The following is a 23,752-nucleotide window of genomic DNA, read 5'->3' on the forward strand; positions in this document are numbered from 1 at the left end:
GAAATTTGGCAAGGGGGGGTATAGATTAGAGTTCAATTCAGCACTTGCCATGAAAATAACGATAGAGCAGAGAAAGGCTCGCAACGTCTCTTCTGTGAGAAGGTGGTTGCAAGGAAGAGAAAATGGCATCAAGTTTCCCTTTTTAGCTTTCTTCCGACACCGGTGTGTTAGGCACGATAACATGACACGTAAAATGGCGACCACTTGTTCAGAAAAGACACACGTAGATACGCAACAAATTCAAAACTAAAATATTAAATGTTTTTTTAAACTTTGAAATAGTTTTTAAAATAGAATATCATGGAATTTTACGGTTTTAAATGAAACCAAAAACTTATTCTTATCATTTAATTATTATTATTTGTTTGTTTTATGCTGATAAAAACAACGTTCATGTTTTCTAAGCCATTTAAAAAATATTTCAAACGTTTGTTTCTGATCTGTAAACAATTCTCTGCAATATTTGACGGTCGTTTGATTATAAAGGATATTTAAAAAAAATCTCTTTTATAGGGACGTGCAAAGAGGGTGCTAGGGGTGCCGAAGCGCCTGACTCTCTTACTTCTGTTTTAAAAGTGCCCTTTTCAGAGGAATGTATGTGCCCTACCGAAACAGTGTTCATTGCTATATTCTTGCAGTTTTTTTTTCACTTGAGCACCTGCCCTGAAAAAGTTCTCTGCACGCCATTAATCTTTTTTTTTTAATAAATAGTGAACTAGGAAGTATCTGTGATATTTTTCATTTCTTTATGGAATGTTGAAATGGGTGTGCTGCGGTTTTATTTTTGTTATATATATATATATATATATATATATATATATATATATATATATATATATATATATATATATATATATACGCTTTATTTTTTATTACCGTATCTTTCTGTTAAGTTACATTATTGTTTCAGCTACCCGGCCGTTTTTTTTGGCCGTCTGTAGCTTCCTAAGACTTTTACAGAAATGTTCGTTATTATGGGGTGAAAGAGTGAATAAGGTCGGGGGTTGCGAGGAGGGCGGAAGAAAGAGAGGAAGGGAACAAGGTGGGAAGGTGGGAGAGGGCGTTTGGTATGTCGGTAATGTTTTAGTTTTGGAGTTTAAGGAACTTGTGGGGGAGGGTCTTGGAATTTTATTTCTGGTGTGGTTGAGGGCATAGGGATACATGGGGGGAAAGGGGAATATGTGGGGTAGGAGGAGGGGAGTTACTTTAAAATTCGAGTCTTAATGTTAAAGTTTTTGGCGTCTCGTTGGTGAGATGATTTCTTGGTAAGTATGTCTTGACCTGTTGAGTGTTCGCTTATGTTTGGAGGCGGGGGTTGGGCTATGATTCGGTTTATTTATTTAGTTTTTATTTTGTTGTTAATTGTTTGGAGAGGGTTAGCTAGCGGTCGCGGGCGCGAGCACACACATGCGCATGTACGTGTGTGCTCGCGCCCGTAACCGCTAGCTAACCCTCTCCAAACAATTAACAACAACAATATATATATATATATATATATATATATATATATATGTATATATATATATATATAGAGAGAGAGATAAAGAAAGATAGGGAAATTATATAGAGAGAAAGATAAGGAGAGTAGAGGGAGAGAGTAGATAAAGCGAGAGGGAGAGAGAAAGATAGGGAGAGGATAGAGAGAGAAAGATATGGAGAGGAGGACGATAGGTAGAGTAAGGAGAGAGAGAGAGAGAGAGGGTGAAGAAGGAAAGATCTTCTGACGACGTCACGCTGAAAGTTGACTCATGGTGGTCGATTGGTTTTTGTAAGGGATTTTAATGAGATGTGTTGAGAGAGAGAGAGAGAGAGAGAGAGAGAGAGAGAGAGAGGGGGCTGAAAAGGCGGGATCTCATGGGTGATGCCACGTCGAGAGTTAACTGACAGCAGTCGATCTTCTTTCGTAGTAAGCAGTAAACTGATATAGATGCGTATTGATGACGCTAGTCCGGAGCAATCTCACACCTGTGTGTGTAGGATGACGTAAAAAAAACCACACACACACACACACACACACACACACACACACACACACACACACACACACACACACACACACACACACACACACACACACACACACACACACACAATGTGATTTTCAACCTCAGCTCACGTAAAAAAAGGCTAGGATTTTCATAATGATTCGTGATATCATTATGTGATTGTGTTGATCAAACGAAGGCACAAGATGACAGCATAAAGATGGCATTCTGGCAAGTTCATGTACCGCTATGCAACAAATGTCTAATAGAGTTATCGGAGTGCGGCGAAGTAAAAATGCGATGCAAACGAACGTAAAACGTTAATCACTTTTTTTTTTATATAAGCTTTATAAGCATATCTTGTTTTTGCTTATAGAGTTGCTACATTTTTTAATTAAAAACAGGAATTGCACACAAGTTCGCAAAATTTATCGTTTCAAACGAGAGTGAATCATTTTCATTGTTTGGTAAATGTTAACACATATATGTGAAATGATGTTTTATTTATTTCGGAAACGAACATAGCATAAAGGTATTGATTTGACTGCATCCCATCTCCACTGAATACAGAAGGGAAGAAATAAAAAAGTGTGTACACAACCTAGTGACTTTTACGTTTATTCGTATCGCATCTCTATCTCTCCACAGCAGCATTCATACATCATTGTAACTATTATTTTCTTATTAAAGATACACACGAAAAAGGCCGGAAGCTACATCCGCCGAAACATTGTGCAAGACGAGAATAGTAATTGTCTGTATTTTTGAGATGAGGTGTTTTCATTGATTGAGATTGTCGGACTGACTTCCTCATATTGGTTGTTATTGTCACAACGTTTCGGCCGTTTGCCCTAAAAACCAACTAAGAATCGTCCTAGTGACATATGGCCGAGTGGTCCTAGACGTTGTATCAAAGTTTACAGTTACCCAAAGGTGCTGAGTTCAATCCTGAATGAAGGCAGTGAAAAAGTAACATTCAAAACAGAGAATCAGCAACTATGTCCCAGAGCCTAGCTGGAGTCCGAACACGGTACCCCCGTAATAATAATAAAAGGTTGGGTTCGAGACTCCTAGCAAACGGTTCCCAAGTTCGATATAAAACACCTGATGAAGGCCGGAGGGCAAAACGGCCGAAACGTTGTAACAATAACAACCAAGATGAGGAAGTCAGTCCGACAATCTCAATCAAGGAGAATAGTACTTCGAATAATTCAAATGATACAAATTATCGATTCTCATATAAAAAATTCAGAAATATATGTTTTCATTATTCGGGAATTATTTTCTACGGCGTCGATCGATGAATCGAGTAAAACGAATTCGCTCTGTTGTCGCAGAATTATCAGGGAATTATCCCCTCACCCTGAATCATGACTAACCAATGAGATAACGCATTCTGCTTTTTCTGTTTTTTTAGTATTAATTTATAAAACCGTAGAAACAACAGCAACAATAACAATAATAACAACAGCAGCAACAATAACAATAATAACAACACACCCTGTTTGACCACTTAAGTTTGATCTGTCTTTTGCCTTTACATAGATTTCTAAAAAAATTTTAAAAAATAAAAAAAATAAAAATTCGTATCAGAATTCACAGAAATCTTAAAAATTCTTTTAAAAAATCGGTATACAGCCACGCTGGGTCTTTTTTTTTATAATGGAAATCGCTACAGACAAGGCATGAGGCCACTTAATGTAAAGATCTTAAAAAAATAGCAAAACATTTCAAGGTCAAAAACGAGCAAACGATGAATGTTAGATGAATAGTTTTTGATCCATAAAACAGGCAAATTGTTTCCCCTTTGTCGGAAACATCGTTCATAGAACGTGAGGACTATGGACAAAACAAGGGAAGCAAAAGTTGCAAGGCTGCCGAAAATAAACAAAAGGTTCGCTTTTTACTATCCTTCTCACTTAATAATAGTGTCAGCTCAATATTTGATTTCCTTTCTTTCGTGGAAGTACCGTGTTTATCTTGACACATTTGCTGATATATTTTTTTATATTAAAATAACCAGGAAATCAACACAGTTTTTTTTTGTAGACACTTCTTTTTGTCTTGTCTTTACCAGATGTTCCAGTCGTCTTTGTTATTAGTGAGAACATTAATTCTGCTCTTTCCTATGCAATCCGTCAATAAATTTCAGACAAAAAGCCGATTAAACTGGTCCATTAACTCGCAATAATTTTTTTTTAAAGATCATTTTTTTGTCTCAGACATAATTGAGAATTTTTTTTTTAATTGTCTGTGTTCATTTATTTATTATTACCGGTCAAATGAATGTTTCATAGTCGCTTTTCTTATTAAGTGGTTCCTCTTTAAGAGAATCATCCTTTTCAGACAAATCTTTGATGGATGTTGTTTCCGTATTCTGAGACGACGAGTCTGTATAGTGCAAGTCCTGTTCTTCCGCCTCGTTAAAGCTCGACAAATTTCGCGAGCGTGACTTACCTTTGTCTAAGTTCGGCGTCGGCGTTGTAGTTATAGGGAATTCCCAGTCTCGTTGCGAGTACTTCCGCCACTCTTCTTCGTCAGATGAGGAAAGCAAAGGCGAGACCCGAAAGGCCACCTTCATATTTTGAAGATATTCATCGGCGCTTGTCTTGCAGTGATGCAACGACTCCAGGTATTCACCGCGTTGTTGGATATCGAAATCGTTGAGTGCCAAATAGAAACGAACCGGAGAGGACATTTTGAGCTCGAGGAGTAACGGATCGCTGTGGCTGATAGTACAGGCCATCACGGTCGATTCTGTGATGACGCTGTGCGCCGACATGATTCCGGTGAAAGAGTCTAAGATTGGTGGGAGGTTACCGCAAACCAGGTACATACGGAACGGAAAGTCTTGCTTCTTCATCACATCTTTGATGGTGGCGAATTTACGACTGTCCGGCCCGTCCAACGGAAGTTCGCAGAATCCGCTGGTTGAGGAGTACGGGATAAGCAAAACGTCATGGCTTTCACTGAAGCACTTCAAGAATCTAAATAAAATAAAACAAAAATTAAATTTATTTCGTTGAAAATTTTGAAAGAAAAAAGTCATTCGCATACACGGAAATTAAGAGAGATATCGCAAAAGTGCATTGAGAATGGTGATGGCTTTGTAGAAAAAAAAAAGATTCTGGAGCACGACAGGTCGCTTGTTTTTAATGGTATAACTCCCGTCTTCGTAGGTCTTCAACGTTTTAGTTATTTTAGTATAAAAAATAGCAAGCCTTACCTTTCGAATGACTCTCATAAGTTTAGCAAACACAAATAAACATAGCAACACATAAATAATAAAATAAATAAACAAATATTACAAACAAATATTAGTATATGTTGATGAGTACAGCGTTTAAAATAGCTAATAAAGGTTAGGGTTAATTTAAGTCAATTTGTTTCCTATATAAAAAAAATAACAGTCCCGCACTATTGGTCAAGCTCCAACTGCCCCATGGTCACAATGTTGCACTCCTGTACCTATTTTACAAGTATTTTAATGGAATATACTCCGATGAACTCATAGCACTGGTGTCCCCTCGGCGTACATACCCTCGACTAACTCATCAAGCAACAAAATCCTATCCTACTAACTGTTAAGACCCCTCGATGCCAGAAAACCTTCTACAATAAATTCTCCCTTCAGACTGCTAGTCTATCCCTGTTTATTGATTCCCTGACTGTACTAATACGCAGAAGTTTAAATGTAATACGAACAGACATCTCACTGCTAAACTTCCAACAATGTTTTATTAGAGATGATCCCAAATAGTAGCCTCTTACGTTCAAGTGGCAGTACGCCTTGTGTGTCATGAAAAGGAATAATAAAAAAAACAAAAACAAAAAAACAACAGATTGTCTATTGTGTTAATATATCACCACTCTTGTCTTTCAAAATAACCATATTTAATTGTGTAAAACGATTGTGCTTTGATGGCGTATCAGGCACATAATTTTGGAGGGTTAAAGGCGAAAAAGCCTACTCTCGTCTTTTTTAAATTGTCTTCATTCAGACGAGACACATTTACAGAGTCGCTCTGCCTAACGTAAAGAGGAACCTTTTTTTTGCTTTTATATTTAAACTAGCAGGGATACTCGGTGTTGGCCGGGTCCGCAAATGGCAAAAAGAAGAAATGAAGTTCCGTTTGGACACACCTGATATATTAAGGATACTGAGCACTTTTTTCATTACTATATGTCAATTTCATCGTGGGCAACGTCGATACCTCCACCCTTATCCGAGAATATGGAGTGGGAGTGGGGCTTTGGTAACTGTACTCTAATATAACAATTTCAAAAACAAAAGATATGGCAATCCTACCTTAAAAACGGATAAAAGCACGAAAATGTAATTGCCCTAAAAAAGAAGTACCTGATGACCTCCTCACCAGATGTTTCGGCGAAAGTGGTACAAAGAGAAGCAGCTATTATAAGGATAGTGAGCACTTTTTGATGAATATATACCAGTTCAAGCGAACTTCTTAAATGCTGCCCCAGTCTAGAAAGATTTCTCTTTATGGTCTGTTGCAACGACCGTGTTATTTTACTTTCAAATTTATTTTTTATGTTCTCTTCAAAGATACACATTGTTGTTAAAACGTTTCTTTGTATCGTTTAAATTACTCGGACTACCGTTTTCATCTTGAGTGTTGGGAGGTGACGGTGGTTCAGAGTTTAACGACACGAACTGATAACCTGGGTATTCCAAGTTCGAATCCAGTTCGTCCTACTCACTTTCACTTAGGACGTTGGCAGCCTTTACGTGGTTCCTCCCATAAGTACCCGACGCCTTTCTAGAAAGAATTATGATTAGAAAAATAACTGGGAAACCAATGTTAATAGAATTTTAAGATTCATACAGAATGAAGATCATGGGTGCTATTATCACAGTCTTTTGGTCGATGTAACTACCGGTCTTCTTCAGGCCTATTTTATCTAACTCGAGAATTTTTCTGTCGAACTCGTAACTCTTACGAACAAAATTCTTTATTTATTACACGGGATTGCATGCTTCCGTTCTGTCAGCCATAACCGGGTAGAAGTCTTAATAATTCGCAATTGTATTGTTAGTATCGCCCGCACTGGTAATTAAAGAGTGTCACTTAGAAGTGAATTTCACTTAGCAATTAATCCGTTAAGTCAGGAATCCTTGTGGATACATTTGAAGAATTGTTAGAGAATAGTCGAGCAGAAGCAGTAAAATAACTGTTTATCTATCTATCTATCTATCTATCTATCTATCTATCTATCTATCTATCTATCTATCTATCTATCTATCTAGCAATGAGTGAACGACAGAGATTGGAAGCGCCATGTTTTAACAGGTTGTCAAACTTTGTGACCGGTCAGTTTGCACCGGAAGATGCGAACAGGGACTAGAATGACGTGTCACGTGTTCCGGTTTGCACAAGCATAGTTGGTAGTTGTATTGGAGACTTCATGAAGGAGAGACAGAAGAACCCCCCCCAAGACAAAGATTGTCGATCACTCCCTTCTACAATGATGAATACCTGGGAGTGAATAAAATACATAAAATCTCACATCATCTTGGGTCCTGTCTTGAAGTGTTCCTTTAAACAGATTCCAGTTCCCTCGAGGACAGTTGATAAACCTCCCAGGAAAAACAATAGCAGAAACAGGTATGTTGTCATGCATATGTTACGTGTATTACATGTTCTGATCCGCACGCACCAACACCTAGACGAATCACAGACCGTAAAATAGACTTTAGGGATCTGAGGACGACAATCCGTTACGCAACAAACACAATATATGTATACATATGGTCGGTTTATGATAAGAACACAACAGATGTCACGTATACATTTAACATACTACGATTCAACTATATACAAGCATGTACGTTTATTTGGTACAGTATATAAACAGTCACATAGAAACCTCTCGCAACACAACTGAATATCGGAGGTTACATCGACTGAAACGTTTGAGAATAACACTCGGAATGAGAACAGTAGTCCAAATAACTGAAATAATACATCAATAATTATCAATCATTATCTCAAAAATTCATAAATAAATATTTTGTACGAGGATCATTCCAAAAGTAAAACCTCCTAATTTGTAACTAAAAAAGTTGAACAACTACAAAGACGTACATACATGTATAAATAAGAAGAAAAAACCTCGTAAAACAAAGATAACAACTTTGAAATTTCGATAATCGGCCAGAAAAAGAAAATTAAATAAAATACTCCACAGAAACTAAAAGTGGAAAAAACAAAAAAAACAAACAAAAAAACAAAAAACAAAAAAAAAAAAACAAACAAAAAACAAAACAAAACAAATATATAACAAATAAGTGTTTCCGTAGTCAATCCAGTTTACTTTGAAACCTACCTGCATAATATTTTACCAGCAATGAACAATGGCTGTGTATGGACGCCCGGAGCGAGATTTGTAATACGAGAGTTGTTCCAAAAGTAAAACCTCCTATATTTTTATAACTAAAAAGTTGAACAGCTATGAAGACGAAACTGATACCATTAAAATGAGCGACCTTTCCGAAACATAATTTATTTTTCTACATTAGTCACTACCATTCTCAACACACTTTTTCCAGGAATTCAATGACGCATCTCTGCTTCTGACGCACATTCATGTCAGGGGACGCTTTCTTAGAGTCTAACATTGTCAATATCTGCAACAGAGAGATAGAACTTTCAGGTAATGAATGCATAAATTCAGTCATCATAACAATGCAATTTGCAATACCCTCTTATCAATTCAGGTGGAATAAAAAGAGTAGACATTACTTTTGGAACACTAATATTTTAATGTCAATATACACATCATTAATGTCCACCTCTTCATCAATTTATATTTCAGCTTATATTAGGTTGGTGCAAAAATAATGTCGTTTTTATAGATATAATTGAACGTCAAAAAAGCGACATTATTTTTGCACCAACTTAATATATACAAACGTTTTCAACCGAATCACTTCACCTAATGAAAACCTTAATAATCATTTTTTTCCCCAGAATATCGTTAGAATAACACTATGATGATATATTCGATGAAATCCCGATTTTGACAGGAAACGATTTGCAGAATAAACATCAACGAACATTATAAATATGTCATCGAATGTATCTATTTTTATTGAAATGGTAAAGTTGCACTTTAATTCTTATAATGCTAACCTTATAAATATTAATTAATCTTCCCAGGAACCAATTTTTTAAAATTTATTTACTTTGTAAAAGCCATTTTCATATGCTAATAAGCTTTTTTTTTTTTAATGAATTATTCTTCCATGGGAATTTCGGTTTAAATAAAAAATAAAAAAATGAAATAAAATAAATAATCTTATGTAAAACAAAAATAAGAAAATAATATATATAGATAGTGAGGGGTGGGATTTTGCTGCTTGTCGGGTTAGTTGGGGCATGTACGTCGAGGAGGCGCAAGTGCTATGAATTCATCAGAGTACATTCCTGTAAAGTACTTGTAAAACAGGCATAGGAATGCAACATTAGGGCGATGGGACAGAGGTTGGAGCTAGGTTTACAATCAAACCAATGGTCTTAAAAATGTTTTTTTTTTTAATTATAATTATATCGTAGTCTGCGCGCTCTCTTTCTTTCACTTTCTCTCGCCCTCTCTTTTTCTTTCTTTTCCTTCTTACTCCCTCCTCTTTTATTCTCTCTTTTTTATTTATCTTTCTTTCTTTTTCCGTCTCTCTATTTCTTTCCTTCCCTTTCTCTTTCCCTCTTTCCATTCCCTATCTCTATCTTTCCTCATATGTACATCTTCCTTTCTTTTTCTACCCTTTCTCTCTCTACCACTCATTCTCCTTTCCTCCATGTTCACAATCTGGTTTGTCAAATACATTAAAGTATTTATGTGAAATTTTGACGCAATCTTCCGAGTCGATCGAAAAATCATTTTTCAAGTTTGAAGTCGATTGTATGGCGCGCGCTGATCCCGAAACAAGATGGATGCTTTTACGCCGGTATTCGTTTCTGCGTTTGAGTGATTGTTATCTGCATTTCTAGCCCCGCCCCCTCTTGTATGATGTAGATTGAGAACTGAATAGGCGAAATAGTGTCTAAATTGAACATAGACAGATAACAAGATTTCGAAGACAGTTAGATATGACGAGGTTTGCGCTAGATAAAGAGATTTGTATAAACAGGTTAAAATCGACAGTTTAACAACCGCACACACACACACACACACACACACACACACACACACACACACACACACACACACACATCGGCAGTTTAACAAACATATACATATATATACATGAGTGTGTGTGTGTGTGTGTGTGTGTGTTTGAAACTAAACGCGAAATGTTAGAAATATAATTTTTCAGTTCTGCCCCCGTAGCAGCCCTTTTCTCCGGATGAAAACCGATTATAAAATGGTGAAAAACAAATAGTCAATAAATAATTGTTACGAAAAGTAACAAAAGCTACGTTTTTTTTAGCTACCTGAATAAGTTTAGTTTATGTTTTCAAGTATTTTCAAGCGCTTTTCTTAATTTTTTAAATCTTAAATTGCGGATTTGTGGGTGTCAAATATCTCCAGATTTTCTAGACCCCCCCCCAAAAAAAACAGTAGCCGCTAGATCCAAATTTTACCCGCTAGATTGCAAACGAAATCTCCAGATCTAGTGGGAAACCCGCTATATTTGAAACACGGTGTAACATAAAATATTACCCTGTAAAAATTCTCCTTTTTTTATCTATAAGAAAGAAAGGAGTATTTTAAGATTGAATTTTTCCGATTTTCGATACTTATCGAATGAATTTCTGTATAAAATTTATCTAAGAACACTGCCAGACATGAATCACCTTTATGTGAAATTTGCAAAAGATAAGCTCAGCCGTTTTGGAACTTATGAGGAACTCTCTCTCTCTCTCACACACACACACACACACAAACGCAAAGTCTCTTTTATATAATAGATAGATAGAAGTAGAGATAAGAATCTAAAAAAATCAAATATGGCGCCATCAAATGTCTCCTCGTGGACTTTGAATTCAATAGTGCTTTCTTTTTTCGGAAAGGTGCCTATAAATACTACAATAAGTCAAGTTTTTTAATTATAATTTTGCGGACATTAAAAATTCCATTTCCTTTTATCAACATTTCTCTTCACCATATCCTTTTTATTCCAAGGGAAAAAATTCTCTAACTTTTTTCACCGAGGAACACATATCACGTGTTTCGTTGAATAGTGGAAGTCCAACAAACAGTTGGACTTCCACTATTCAACAAAACACGTGTAAGGCGTACTACATAACATGGATAAAATACGACGAGTGTAAATGAAATGCATTTTTTGATTTTAGAATTAACGTTATATAATATAATATAATATAATATAATATAATATAATATATATATATATATATATATATATATATATATATGGTAAAAATATGCTTGTTCAAGTATATTTCACCTTTTATTCATACAAATCCTTTAATGATTGAAGCTTGATGTAACTACAGAGTATATACAAATAAATGACAAAAAGTCCATATTCCAAGTTTTGCTATTTTGTACATCTTACCATTTATTTCTTTCATCATGTTAAAATGTTGAATTCTTGACAGCACCATAGTGCAGAATCATTTATGTAATTATTATGCCATTTTTTGAGTTGATTTTGGTCTTAATGAGCAGAAGAATAGGAACTCATCAATTTTAAAAGAAAATAAAGGAACATGATTTACAAATCCAAAAATCAGAAGAGAAGTTGATCTTCGGATTTTGTAATCATGTCTATGTTTCTTTATTTTATTTCATAAATAAATCGGAATCCAAACAAATCCGATCAAAGACCTTGTTCACACAAAGAGCTTGATATACTTTCAGATAGAGTCATAAATATTAAAAAGACTCATCTTAACTTCAGTTTCATTGTAGTTCTAATCGTCAGAAGTGCAGTCATACATTTGAATGCGAGTTCAAACTATTCAGAATCAAATTATTTATTGTTAAAATTAAGTCGTTCGGATTTTTAAAGCCAGTTTCAAATTGCATTTAAGCCAATAAAATTACGCTTTGTTTGCTGTTGTAGTATGCCATCAGCAATATAGCAGACCCCTTCAGTCTTGGACAGACTATGGATACCCACGAAGGGTTGCTTGCGCGCGAAATTTTTGTGGCAGGAGGTGTGCAATTTCCAACCACACTTCTCCTGAGACGACATTGTTAAATATCAGTGGCAAGTGAAATAAAGGACGACTGGAAACAAATGCCGAGATAAGCGGAGAGCACATACAGCGCACAGAATTCCCAAATGGTTACTCATCTGATACTGACCAGGCTCAACGTTGCTTAACTTCGGTGATCTGATGAGAACCGGTGTGTCAACGCGATTATGCCGTATATTATCAAACGTGCCTCTGCTTTATCAAAGAACCTACTGTTGATTTTATACGCCGAGCCTTTCTGCTTGTGCAGTGATAAAACTTCTAAAATGCACTTATAATGTCAGGTTGTATCAGTGTTAGCTTTGGTTAAAATTGGTCTGTTTCTTCTTTAATTAGATTTTTTATGATTATCGATTTTTTATACTTATCGGAGGTATTCCGATATAAAAGCTATCTAAAAATACTCCCATAAAGTACATTTATGTGAAAAAAAAAAAACTCAACACATTTGTTTCGGAATTCATAGGGAACGAACTCACACATACAGACAAAGTTCCTTTTTTATATAAGCATTTTGGTATCAGATAAAAATTTCACTTTTTTTCTAACATAAATATTAGCATCTTACTTTCCTAAAATTGTTTGCTCTTTGTAGTGCTTGCTAATCATTTTTCATCTATATGAAATAAGGACATCAAAATGCTAATGGAGTCACGCTGCTTGTAAACCTTCAAAACGTACAATGTAAAGGGTATCCCGCTCAGGTCAGCAATTGGCTTCTGACCTCATCGAAACTGTTTGGTCGTGATCGTCTATCTTCCGAGAGACATTCACATGGGTTCTCAGCGTCTCAGATCCGTGCTGATTTCTGCTGAAAAGCAAATAGCTTCGCATGCACGCCAGGAAAAGAAGACAGACTCAGGATTTCTAATTACGAAAAAGTTAATTTCACAAAAGTTACAAGTTTTTACATATATATACATCGTTCAGTTCGATTACACCAGAAAACATCAAGATTCTCCCAAAATCTTATTCTTCGTTCTCATGATGGAGGTGGTAGCGACTGCCGGGGTAGGTGGTATCTCTTGGTTAGTTCCTCTCTCACGGAGGTCTGGATTAATCTGTTCAATTTGGCATGGGTATTTTCTTTAATACTAAGGTAACGGAGTTGGTTGGACGATTCGCCCAGCCAACCAACACCCAACACGTCAAACGGGAAATACCCGACTCCTTTTGCGTGTGTGCATCTCTGCCAGGCCTGCGACAGCCTGTGTATCTGGGATCAAAACAAGATTTGTCTCACATGCCCCTGAAAGGTCACCCCTTTACACGTCTGAGCAGGTGTTCCTTAGGCCAACGAGTACATCATCTCATTTCTACATTATTCTGACATTTCCTGTCATTGGTTAAAAAATAAAATATCTGGGTGTTTTAACAAGCACAATAAATCCATCCCTGTTTATAGGTCACCTGCCGTTGTCCAGGATTTAATTAACGTTTAACAGCCAATCTCAGCATATTTACCCGGCCTTACTCAGGGTTTTAGGGGATTTTAACCTCCCCAACAGAGAGCAGTATCGCTCCTATAGACGGTCACGTCACAACAAAAAACAGAAAATCAATATCTTTTGAGAACCTACTATTCTAGAAAAATAACCAACTGAAATCACTTTGAAAACATTTTGTATTTAATACATTTTAGTTTATGGAAGTCTTTGAAACATTTTGAACCTGTGTTGTACTTCGTACGTTTCAGAGAGAAAACAAACGTATGTGGACCTTGGACATTATTATTATTATTATTATTATTATTATTATTATTGTTATTGTTATTGTTGTTGTTATTGTTGTTGTTGTTGTTGTTGTTGTTATTATTATTATTTTTATTTATTTTTTTTTTTCACACGCCCCTGAAAGGTCACCCCTTTACACGTCTGAGCAGGTGTTCCTTAGGCCAATGTATTTGTTTTTGAAACTGTTAACTGGAATCTTGTGAGTAATGGTGTTTTCCCTGATAATGAACAAAAAGGGTGTTGGAAAGGCTTGAGGAGTACCAAGGAGCAATTACTGATTGATAAAGCAGTAATGCAGGATGCAAAGAGAAAGGAGAGGGATCTGAGTGCAGCATGGATCGATTACAGAAAGGCGTGGTTCCTCATTCATGGATCCGTAAAACACTATTGATGATGAAGGTTGCTAGGAACGTGGTAGGGCTTTTGGAAACATGTATGGCTCAATGAAAAACGGTGCTGACAGCAAACAAAGGTGCTGGGGCAGGTTGGAATTAAATTAATATTCCAAGGAGATTCGTTATCTCCACTTCTTTTTGTAATGATAATGATGCCACTGAGCATCCTCTTGAAGAGAGAGAAACTGGGATATAACTTTGGATCTGGTGGAAGACGCCTCAACCATCTACTGTTTATGGTTGATTTGAAGATATTCGGTAGAAATGAAAAGGACATGGAGAGACTGGTAGAGCTCGTAGGGACATACTCGGAAGACATCGGGATGGAGTTTGTGATTAGTAAATGTGCGGTGCTGGTGATGAAAAAGGGAATAAAGATTCATTCGAATGGAATAGTACTGCCAAATGGAGAAATTATGAAAAAAATAGAAGATACAGAGTATAAGTATTTGGGAGTGTTGGAGAGTGTAGGCATCATGAACAGAGAAATGAAGGAGAAGGTCAGGAAGGAGTATCATAGAAGAGTGAAACTAATTGCGAAGTCGAAATTGTATGGAGGAAACCTAATGAAAGCAGTGAATGCATAGGCAGTCAGTGTTTTGAGATACAGTGCGGGAATTTTAGAATGGTCTGACAAGGATTTGCATGCCATGGATATCAAAACAAGAAAAGTTTTTGCAATGTTTGGTATATTTCACATTCGAAGTAGTGTAGCAAAGTTGTATTAAAAGAGGAAAGACTTGGATGCTTCAGGTTGTGGCCAATGAAGTGGAGGTATGTGAGACCAAGGCTGATTATGTGAAACGTATGGATAGAGAAAGGGCAGAGGAACTGGCTAGGAAGAAAATACACGGAAGGTTCTTCCAAGATATAGCAGAAGTGACTGATGAAAGATCATGGCAATGGCTTAGAGCTGGATATCTGGCTAAGAACACGGAAGCTTTTGTTTGTGCAGCACAAGAGCAGACATTAGGAACACGATTGTTCAAAAAAGTGGTTCTAGGAGAGGAAGTTGCTGCAGAATGCCGGATTTGTGTTAAAACCTCAGAGTCAATTGCATACCATGCTGCAGGGTGTAGTGATTAGCCCAGAAGAGTACTGCAAAAGACATGATCGCATGGGACTCCGGATATATTGGGAGGTCTGTAAGAAAGTTGGGGTGAAGTGTGCTGGGAAGTGGTTTGAGGAGGTGCCTGATGAAGTGAGAACAAGTGATAATGGAAATGTAGAGGTATGGTGGGACAAAAGTGTCATAACGACCAAGCTATTGGAACATAATCGTCCGGATTTGGTCGTCATTGACAAGGTCTCAAAAAACTGGCAGATTGTAGACTTCTCAGTACCCTGGGACAGGAATGTGAAAGAGAAGGAGAACGAGATGTGGAGCAATTATGCTCCATTGGCCTTGGAGATAAGGCGTATACACGGGGTTAAAACACAAATAATCCCGATCGTAGTAGGTACGCTAGGAGTAGTATCAAGTCGTCTGGAAGGACAATTGAAAAAACTATGAATCCCCAATGTTTTAGGCAGCCTTCAGACTTCTGCTATTGTAGGTACCACCAACATTCTTAAGGAAAACCCTTGATCTTTGAAGGTCCTGGTTTGGAGCCGGGATTGAGTGAAATCCTCTGGAAATGAATTCCATCCTTTTCCAGGGAGACGTTGATAAACGAAATCAGAATTATTATTATTATTATTATTATTATTATTATTATTATTATTATTATTATTATTATTATTATTATTATTTTGTGTCTGGCTGTTGGTATTGCCGATTTTATACTGATAGGCGGATCATGGCAAATGAACATAGACTATCAGCATTTTCTTTTCTTCATCTTCTTTTCTTAATTTTCTTTTCTTTATCTTCTTTTTTTCTCGTACTTTGAGAAAGATTCTAGCAGTTCCCAACGAGGCAGTTTTTTGAAGTAGCCCAACATTGCAATGGATCCCAATTTTCTCAATCCACTTGTCAAACCCTTTTGTCACACTTCATAGGGCTCCCATCACAAAAGGTGCAATTTCTACCTTCTTCAACTTCCACAATCTCTTTATCTTCCTTTTCAAGTCTTGGTATTTTTCGATCTTCTTTTCTTTTTCCTCCATATCAGCTGACACAGCTATATCAATGATTATTGCTTTGTGTTCCTTTTTTTTTCAACAAGATTAACTACCGTCTCTTTGGTTCAATCAAATTATCACATTGGATATTCATATCCCACAATAATTTTATATTATCAGTCTCCACTACCCCTTCTGGAACATGCTCATACCATTTTTCACTGCATTCCAACCATCTTTATTTATTTATTTATAGGCTCACAAGGAGCTTTCACACAGGTCATTAAAGATCTCTCCGTGAACACACCCTGTGGTGTCCCTGGAAGCTGAGTGACAACAAGTCTCCCCTAGATTCAAGTACTCTCCACCTCTTTCGATAACATTTGCAAATGAATTTGCATTATCGCAACAGCTGCTTGCCATTGATTTCTCGTTGGCAGCGGCTATTGATCTTCACTGGAATTTGAGTGGCAATAAACCTCCTTAAAGTCCCAGCTCTCTTCGCTCTTATCCGGCGGAGGCCTGGTCAGTTCCTCGGTCTTTTTATTTGGTCTCACTCTTTGGGGGGGGGCAGTGATGTGGCAATGAGAGTCTTGTTTTCATATAGTGTTTCATGTTTTGCCTTTGCAGCAGTTTGTCTGGCTCGCGCTTGTTGCGATTGTGTGTTAAAGATTGTGTCCGAGATGTGTATACTTGCTGATGATGGAACGATCTATATCAGACATTTGAGAACAATGGATTTGCACATATCCAAGGCAATGTCTGAAACCTTAGAAAATAACCTCCAATCTGTATGAATGGGAATGTAAATGGATAATAACATTTAATGCTACTAAGACAAAATTCGTTTTATTTTATTTTGATTCTTCAGATTACTGCCGATCTTTGTGATTGAAAAAAAAAACAACAAAACAAAACAAAACAAAAACAACGAAAAACAAAAAACAAACAAACAAACAAAAAACATTAGCTCTCAGCGTTCGTTCAACCTATTCAATTCCGTTGCAAATACACGACTTTCCCGCTTTCTCAACTTCAGGTTTTTTTATAATGTCTTTTTTGGGGAGCGAAACCTCATTGATATGAAAATCGATGCATGTCAAACAGGATGGTTTTACGTACATATGTATGAAAATAGCTGTGTCTATGTGTGTATGTGTGTAGTCATGTTGAATTCTTGTCGAATCCCATAGCCGGACGACACGAGTGGGGAATCTGTTAAGTTCGAAGAGAGAAATTCGACGCGAATCGTTTAATATTTCCATTTCTCGACGCTTTCAAGTCTCAAAGCTCGACACGAATTTAATCTTTCCTTTTCTTGACGCTTTCAATTTTCAATTTTCAAAAACCCCGCTTTCGTTTTGGTCGCCTCGACTTCAGATTTCATGCCGGAATAGCTGACAACCATTCTTTTTTTTATTCATTACAATCTTGAGTACCATTTTCACAACGTTTCGGTTGATGTAACCTCCAACCTTCTTCAGGTGTATCTTATCGAACTTGAGAATGTTTCTGTTGAACTGTGAATTTGGATGGAATTTCGAAAGGAACACTTTATTTATTTCTCGAGGGTAGCATTCTCTCGTTCCGCCAGCCATGACTGAATAGAGGTTCTAAGTAATTTGCAATTCTATTTTTCGGCTGTCCACACTGAGAATTGAACCATCAACCTTCAGAAGAGTATTCACAAGGATCTGTGGCGCAGTGATTAGAGTACTTGAAAAAATCAGTTGTAAAATAGGCTCTGTTGTACCCATATTCAGTAATTCTACTGAAAGAGCTGACCCGCTCAATTATCGCTCCATCAGTCTCCTGCCCCTCTTTGCTAAAATCTTTGAGTCTTTAATAAATCGATTATTAGTCTGCAATTTTGTAAATGCCAAGCTTCTTTCTGACAAGCATTAGGTAAGCCCGTTCTGCTGCAGATATTTTAACCGTCATCTCTGAACGCATATATCATGCACTGGATAAGACAGGGGAACTAGAGCTCTTGATATATCCAAGTTCTGGTATGAAGGGCTTTTAAAAAAATTAAATCCTGTGATATTTCTGGACGAATACTCAACATAATGAGATCCTTCGAAGACAATAGAAAAATTGAAGCTGTCCTTAATGGCCATATGTCTAAACAACATGATATTAATGCAGGTATACCACAGGGACCGATCGTTGGACCTTTATTATTCCTGATATTCATAAAGTACCTCCCTGATAAAACTGTGTATTTGCTGCTTGTACTACGTTTTATAATAGAAGGTAAAACGAATGTACACATATCCAAGGTAATTGCAGAAACTCTCGACAACGACCTTTAGTCGGTAGTTGAATTCTGCCATAAGTGGGTGGTAACATTTTATTTTAAGACTAAGCTTCTTTCCTTTTAACAACTACAAAATGTCTTCTCAACTATCGGTTACTATGACAAATAACACTTTACCCGAGAACACATCTTTCAAACTCCTTGGCTTGACACTGCTGCAAAGAAGGTGGGTATTTTCTACCATGCGAGAAAATTACTCGCAACAAGAGCATCCTATATCTTCACAAAGCCACAATTCACATATGCATGGAGTATTGTTGTCACATATTGGCTGAAACATCTGGCACTAGTCTTTCACTCTTAGGATTTATAAAGGTCTCAAATCTAATATGTCTCACACTCTCAGCCAAGCTACAACCTCTGTCCCATCACCAGAATGTTACATCACTGCGTTTGTTTTACAAGCACTTTAATGGGATGTGCTCTGATGAACTCACATCACTTGTTCCCCCATCGAAATACATACTCCCGATTAATCCAACAAGCATCATACTCCTATACTTTTGAGGTCTCTAGATGCTGGAAAGCTTTCTAATAATTTCTTATTCGGACTGCTGGACTTTGGAATTCCCTACCTGTTTCTTGCTTCCCTGGCTGTACTAACCTGGAGAAGTTATGTGAACAGATATCTCGCCGCTTAACTCCCCTCAGTCACCTGTTGGGCACGATCCCAATTAGTATCTCCTTACATGCAAGTGGCAATATGAGGTGAAAATGAGTAAAACACACACACACACACACACACACACACACACACACACACACACACACACACACACACACACACGCACGCGCACACGCACACGCACACACGCACACACACATCGTAATTTACATGAGTATAATTGGTTGATATGAAATAACGTAGACATGCAGAGATAAACACAAAGACATTACGATAGAATGATAAACGAAGTAAATCAACTCCAATATGATTATATTCTTGAAAACTAGGTAAATGTTTTTGTCTGGCCTTTTTCACGCTGTTTTAATTTTTTTAAACTGAATTACATAATGTCAGTTCCTGGGCGACAGGGTATTCATTTCACATACTCCGCGTGACGTTCTGACCTGAAAATCAGCACAACACAAATATACATTCAACTTGTTTTCCTCGTTGTTTATTCGATACGCGGTTAAAATGCGGGCCAACAACATATGTCGATAGAAAGAAAAACTCGAATAAAGAATGTCAGCTTCACTCGATAAAAATAAGTAAGAAATGTGTCGTATTATTCATTAAAAAAAAACAAAAAAAAACAAAACAAAAAACAACAACAACCTGAAAAAAGATGTATCCGAGAAACACGCGTACCAGAATGGATGTCCAAAGGTAAAACCACTTTGATGCAATAGGATGCAGAAAAAGGAGCCATCCCCAGCAAGTACAAACCTATTAGATATTTACCTACAATGTGGAAAATATCAACAGCACAACTGAGGGAACAAATTTATCATTGCCTTCATATCACAGGCTACTTCCCGAGGAAGAGAAAGGATGCTAAAAAAGAAAAAGAGGAACACATGACCTATTATATATAGACCAAAGGATTCTGAAGGAGGTAAAACGTAGAAAAAAAACCTTAGCCATGGCATGGATCGGCTACAAAAAAGCATATGACAGGATCCCACAAGCACGAATAATAGAATGCCTGAGAATGTACAAAATACCAAGCAAGATGATCAACTTAATAGAAAATGCAATGAAGACTTTAAATGAACGCTGATGGACAATACATAACTGAGATTAAAATACAAAGAGACATCTTCCAAGGTGATTCCCAATCACCATTATTGTTCATCATAGTATATTGCTGAGGGACATCATGACTAAGAAAATGCCAAGTCAGATACAAGTTCACTAAATAAAGATGAAAGAATGAACCACCTAATGTACATGGATGAGTTGAAGTTGTTTGCAAAAATCAAGAAGGAATTAGAGACGCTAATAAACATAACTAGAATCTTTAGCCAGGATATCCGGATGGAATTCGGTATTGAAAATGCGCACTGCTGATCATGAGAAGGGGGAAAACTGGAAGCAACAGAAGGTATGATACTACCCAACCAATGGAGATGAGGGAACTTGGTGAACATGATAACTACAAATATTTGGGCATTCTAGAAGCAGACACCATCACAGTAACAGAAATGAGAGAGAAAATTGGAAAGGAATATCTCAGAAGATCAATAAAACTCCTGAAAACTAAACTATATAGTAGAAACCTAATTAAAAGTATAAACACATAGTAGTGTCGCTAGTGAATTACTCTGGATCATTTATAGGTTGGATCAAAATAAGGACTGAGGCATCTCGACCAGAAAACAAGGAAACTCATGACTATGCACAATGCACTACACCCAAAGGAGGATACTGACCGACTATATGAAAAGGAAAGGTGGAGGAAGAGGGCTGGTTTGTATAGAAGACTGGGTAAATGACACAAGAAAAAAAATTAGAAAAATACAAAATGCAAAACATCAAAAGAATAATTATTGCAGCAAAAGACACTGAAAGCACAAACAAAACAGAAACAGAAGAAACAAGGGATAAGACGAAAAAAGAAAAAATGGAAAGAGAAACAACTACACGGACGATTCATAAGGATGACAAAAGATGAAAACACTTGGAAATGGCTACGGAAAGGAAACCTAAACAGAGAAACTGAATCTCTAATAACAGCCACACAAAATAATGCAATTAAAAACAACTACACCAAAGCAAGGATCGGCAAGATGCAAGAAAACAACAAACGTAGACCATGTGGACAAAGAGACGAAACAATAAACAACACAATAAGCGAATGCAGCAAACTATGATATTATCCCATTGGCTACTGTACACTCATTAATCCTTATCCTCGAGTGGCCTCTGGGCCTTGATAAGTGGTGACTCCTATATAAAAAAAAAATTTAAGAATAGACACAATCAAATGGGAAAGGCAGTACATTGGGAATTATGTAAACAACCGAATCTTGAACACCCCCCCCAAAAAATGGTATCAACACAAACCGACAACAGTACTTGCAAACGAATGTCATAGAAGTCGATGGGACATGGATATAAAAACGGATAAACGCATCCAAGCAAAGAGATCGGATGTCATACTTGTTAATTAGAAAGAAAAGACCTGTCAGATTGTAGATTTAGCCATCCCAGCAGACCACAGAGTGAAGACCAAGGAGACAGAGAAACAGCAAATACACTGAACTGGGCAGAGAGTTAAAAGGCATATGATAAAATACAACGGATAACAGTAATGAAAACGGATGAAATATTAAGGAAAACCCTTGAATGCAGAGACTAACACGAACACATGAGCTACATGCACAAACTGGACACACAGAAAATACTACAGATGTAAAACACTAAGCAGCATCACATGGAATCATGAAAAGTTAACTAATGCCATACAAAATAAGCGAGGAGGGTCCAGGAGGATGGAAAGACCAAGGAGAGAAAGCCAGATCTCTGCAAAGAACATTGAGGGGGGGCACCTAAATTCCAGTGAAAACCAGTTGTCGCCGCCAACAAAAAAATCAATAATAAGCGGCTATAATGATAATGCAAATTCATCTGTAAAGGTTATCGAAAGTGGTGGAGAGTAGTAGGAAATCTGGAGAGACTTGTTGTCACTCAGACTCCTGGGAACACCACAAGTTGTTTTCAAAGAGAAATCTTTGATGGTGGTTTGTGTGACTACTCCTAGTGAGTAAAAGAAATTATTACAGCTGTCTGTTAAATTATGGGTTGAAAAGTGAGAGGTCGATGTTTGTTTATGATGCGATTAGAAAATAACGCAGAGGAAAAAATAACTTTGTCGACGAGATGATTTTTTTTTCAAACCAGTTTTATTTATTTAAAATTTTTAATATTGTCACCATTAATCAAGGGCTTAAGAACAGTTGTAAGTGTTAATGAAATGTCTAGATTGACAGATTAATAATGACGAATACTGTGAGAGGATTAAAAATTATTTCTTAGTATTCTCGCTCAAAATAATGGTCAGTCCAAAAAACAGCAATTATTCTCACTTTGTCAGAAATATCGGCCGTGAAATGTGAGGACTAAAGAAGAAAATAGGAGTGCGTTTGAGAATTATGAAGTCAAGATCCATTTTACCCATTATCAGTGAGATGATCGTTAACTCCCATAGAGCTTATTGACATTTTCACGGGTTTTGCTTTGAAAAAGTTTGGTATTCACGTGCCTATATTATTGGAAAAGCCAAATAAGATTTAGTTCTCTATCACTGCAAGAACTTAGAAACCAGGGTCGGAAAGTGGGATTGAGAAATCAGCGCCCTCGAGAAAGGACACTCTGACATGCAAAATGTGCCTAGGCAGTCCATTGGCATTTCCTCGTAATGGCACCTCAGGTGATTAGCAATAAACTAATCCCTTCTCAAAGAGAAAAAGCAAAGCCTGGGAATGGTGAACCTCCTAGAACTGTACAGAAATAACCCCCCACTGCAAAATCAACAAGGACTGGTTCATTACAGGAATGGTCTAATCTGTGTTGACTTTGGGAGCCAGGAAAAGCCAAAATTTGTCCGATTTGGTCAGTTTAGTTGCTTTGATTGCGTGAATGCAATGGAGACATAAAAAAATCTAGTTCAGTCAGTCGAACTGGTGTGAGAAGAGACGGCTCCCCATCCTAGAGAGTTGAGAAACGAGAGTGCTTTTTTTTACTAGAGGGTCATCACTTATCAAGACCCAAGTACCATTCGATGATAAATGGTAATGAGTGAGGGTAGACTGCAAAACAACACTATGATGATCCGTGTATAGTTTGATTATATAAGAGGACGGCCCAACAAGAACTTAGATTTGAATACAACCTTGTTATAGTCAGCTGGGAAGCAACCCCACGGCATTGTGTTTAACAGATAGACAGTTCTAGGAAAGGAACTTTGCTCATGGAATTTTCGTTTAGTTTTAGGATCTGATAGAGAATAAGGGAAATTGTTGTGGCTAAACGAATATTTTTTCCGAATTTTTGCCAGTGGACCATTGATTGAAGCTCAGCCAAGTATCTGGTATGAAAATAACGATAGAGCAGAGATAG

The 23,752-nt window shown here is 37.0% G+C and overlaps 1 protein-coding gene across 2 annotated transcripts in view; it reads right to left on the reverse strand.

Annotated features, from left to right (window-relative positions):
- Positions 1–3,486: 3,486 nt before the first annotated feature.
- LOC145254284 (uncharacterized) overlaps positions 3,487–23,752 on the reverse strand; it is a 160,224-nt gene continuing 139,958 nt past the window's right edge. For both annotated transcript variants that reach the window (XM_080113011.1, XM_080113012.1), the window contains one exon: positions 3,487–4,972. In XM_080113011.1, coding sequence (XP_079969137.1) covers positions 4,264–4,972 — 709 coding nt within the window. In that variant the 3' untranslated portion in view covers positions 3,487–4,263. The remainder of the gene's footprint in view (positions 4,973–23,752) is intronic.

The sequence above is a fragment of the Euprymna scolopes genome, chromosome 3 (genome assembly GCF_053919585.1).
Source record: "Euprymna scolopes isolate OS-2025 chromosome 3, ASM5391958v1, whole genome shotgun sequence".
In the NCBI taxonomy this organism is placed as follows: domain Eukaryota; kingdom Metazoa; phylum Mollusca; class Cephalopoda; order Sepiida; family Sepiolidae; genus Euprymna; species Euprymna scolopes.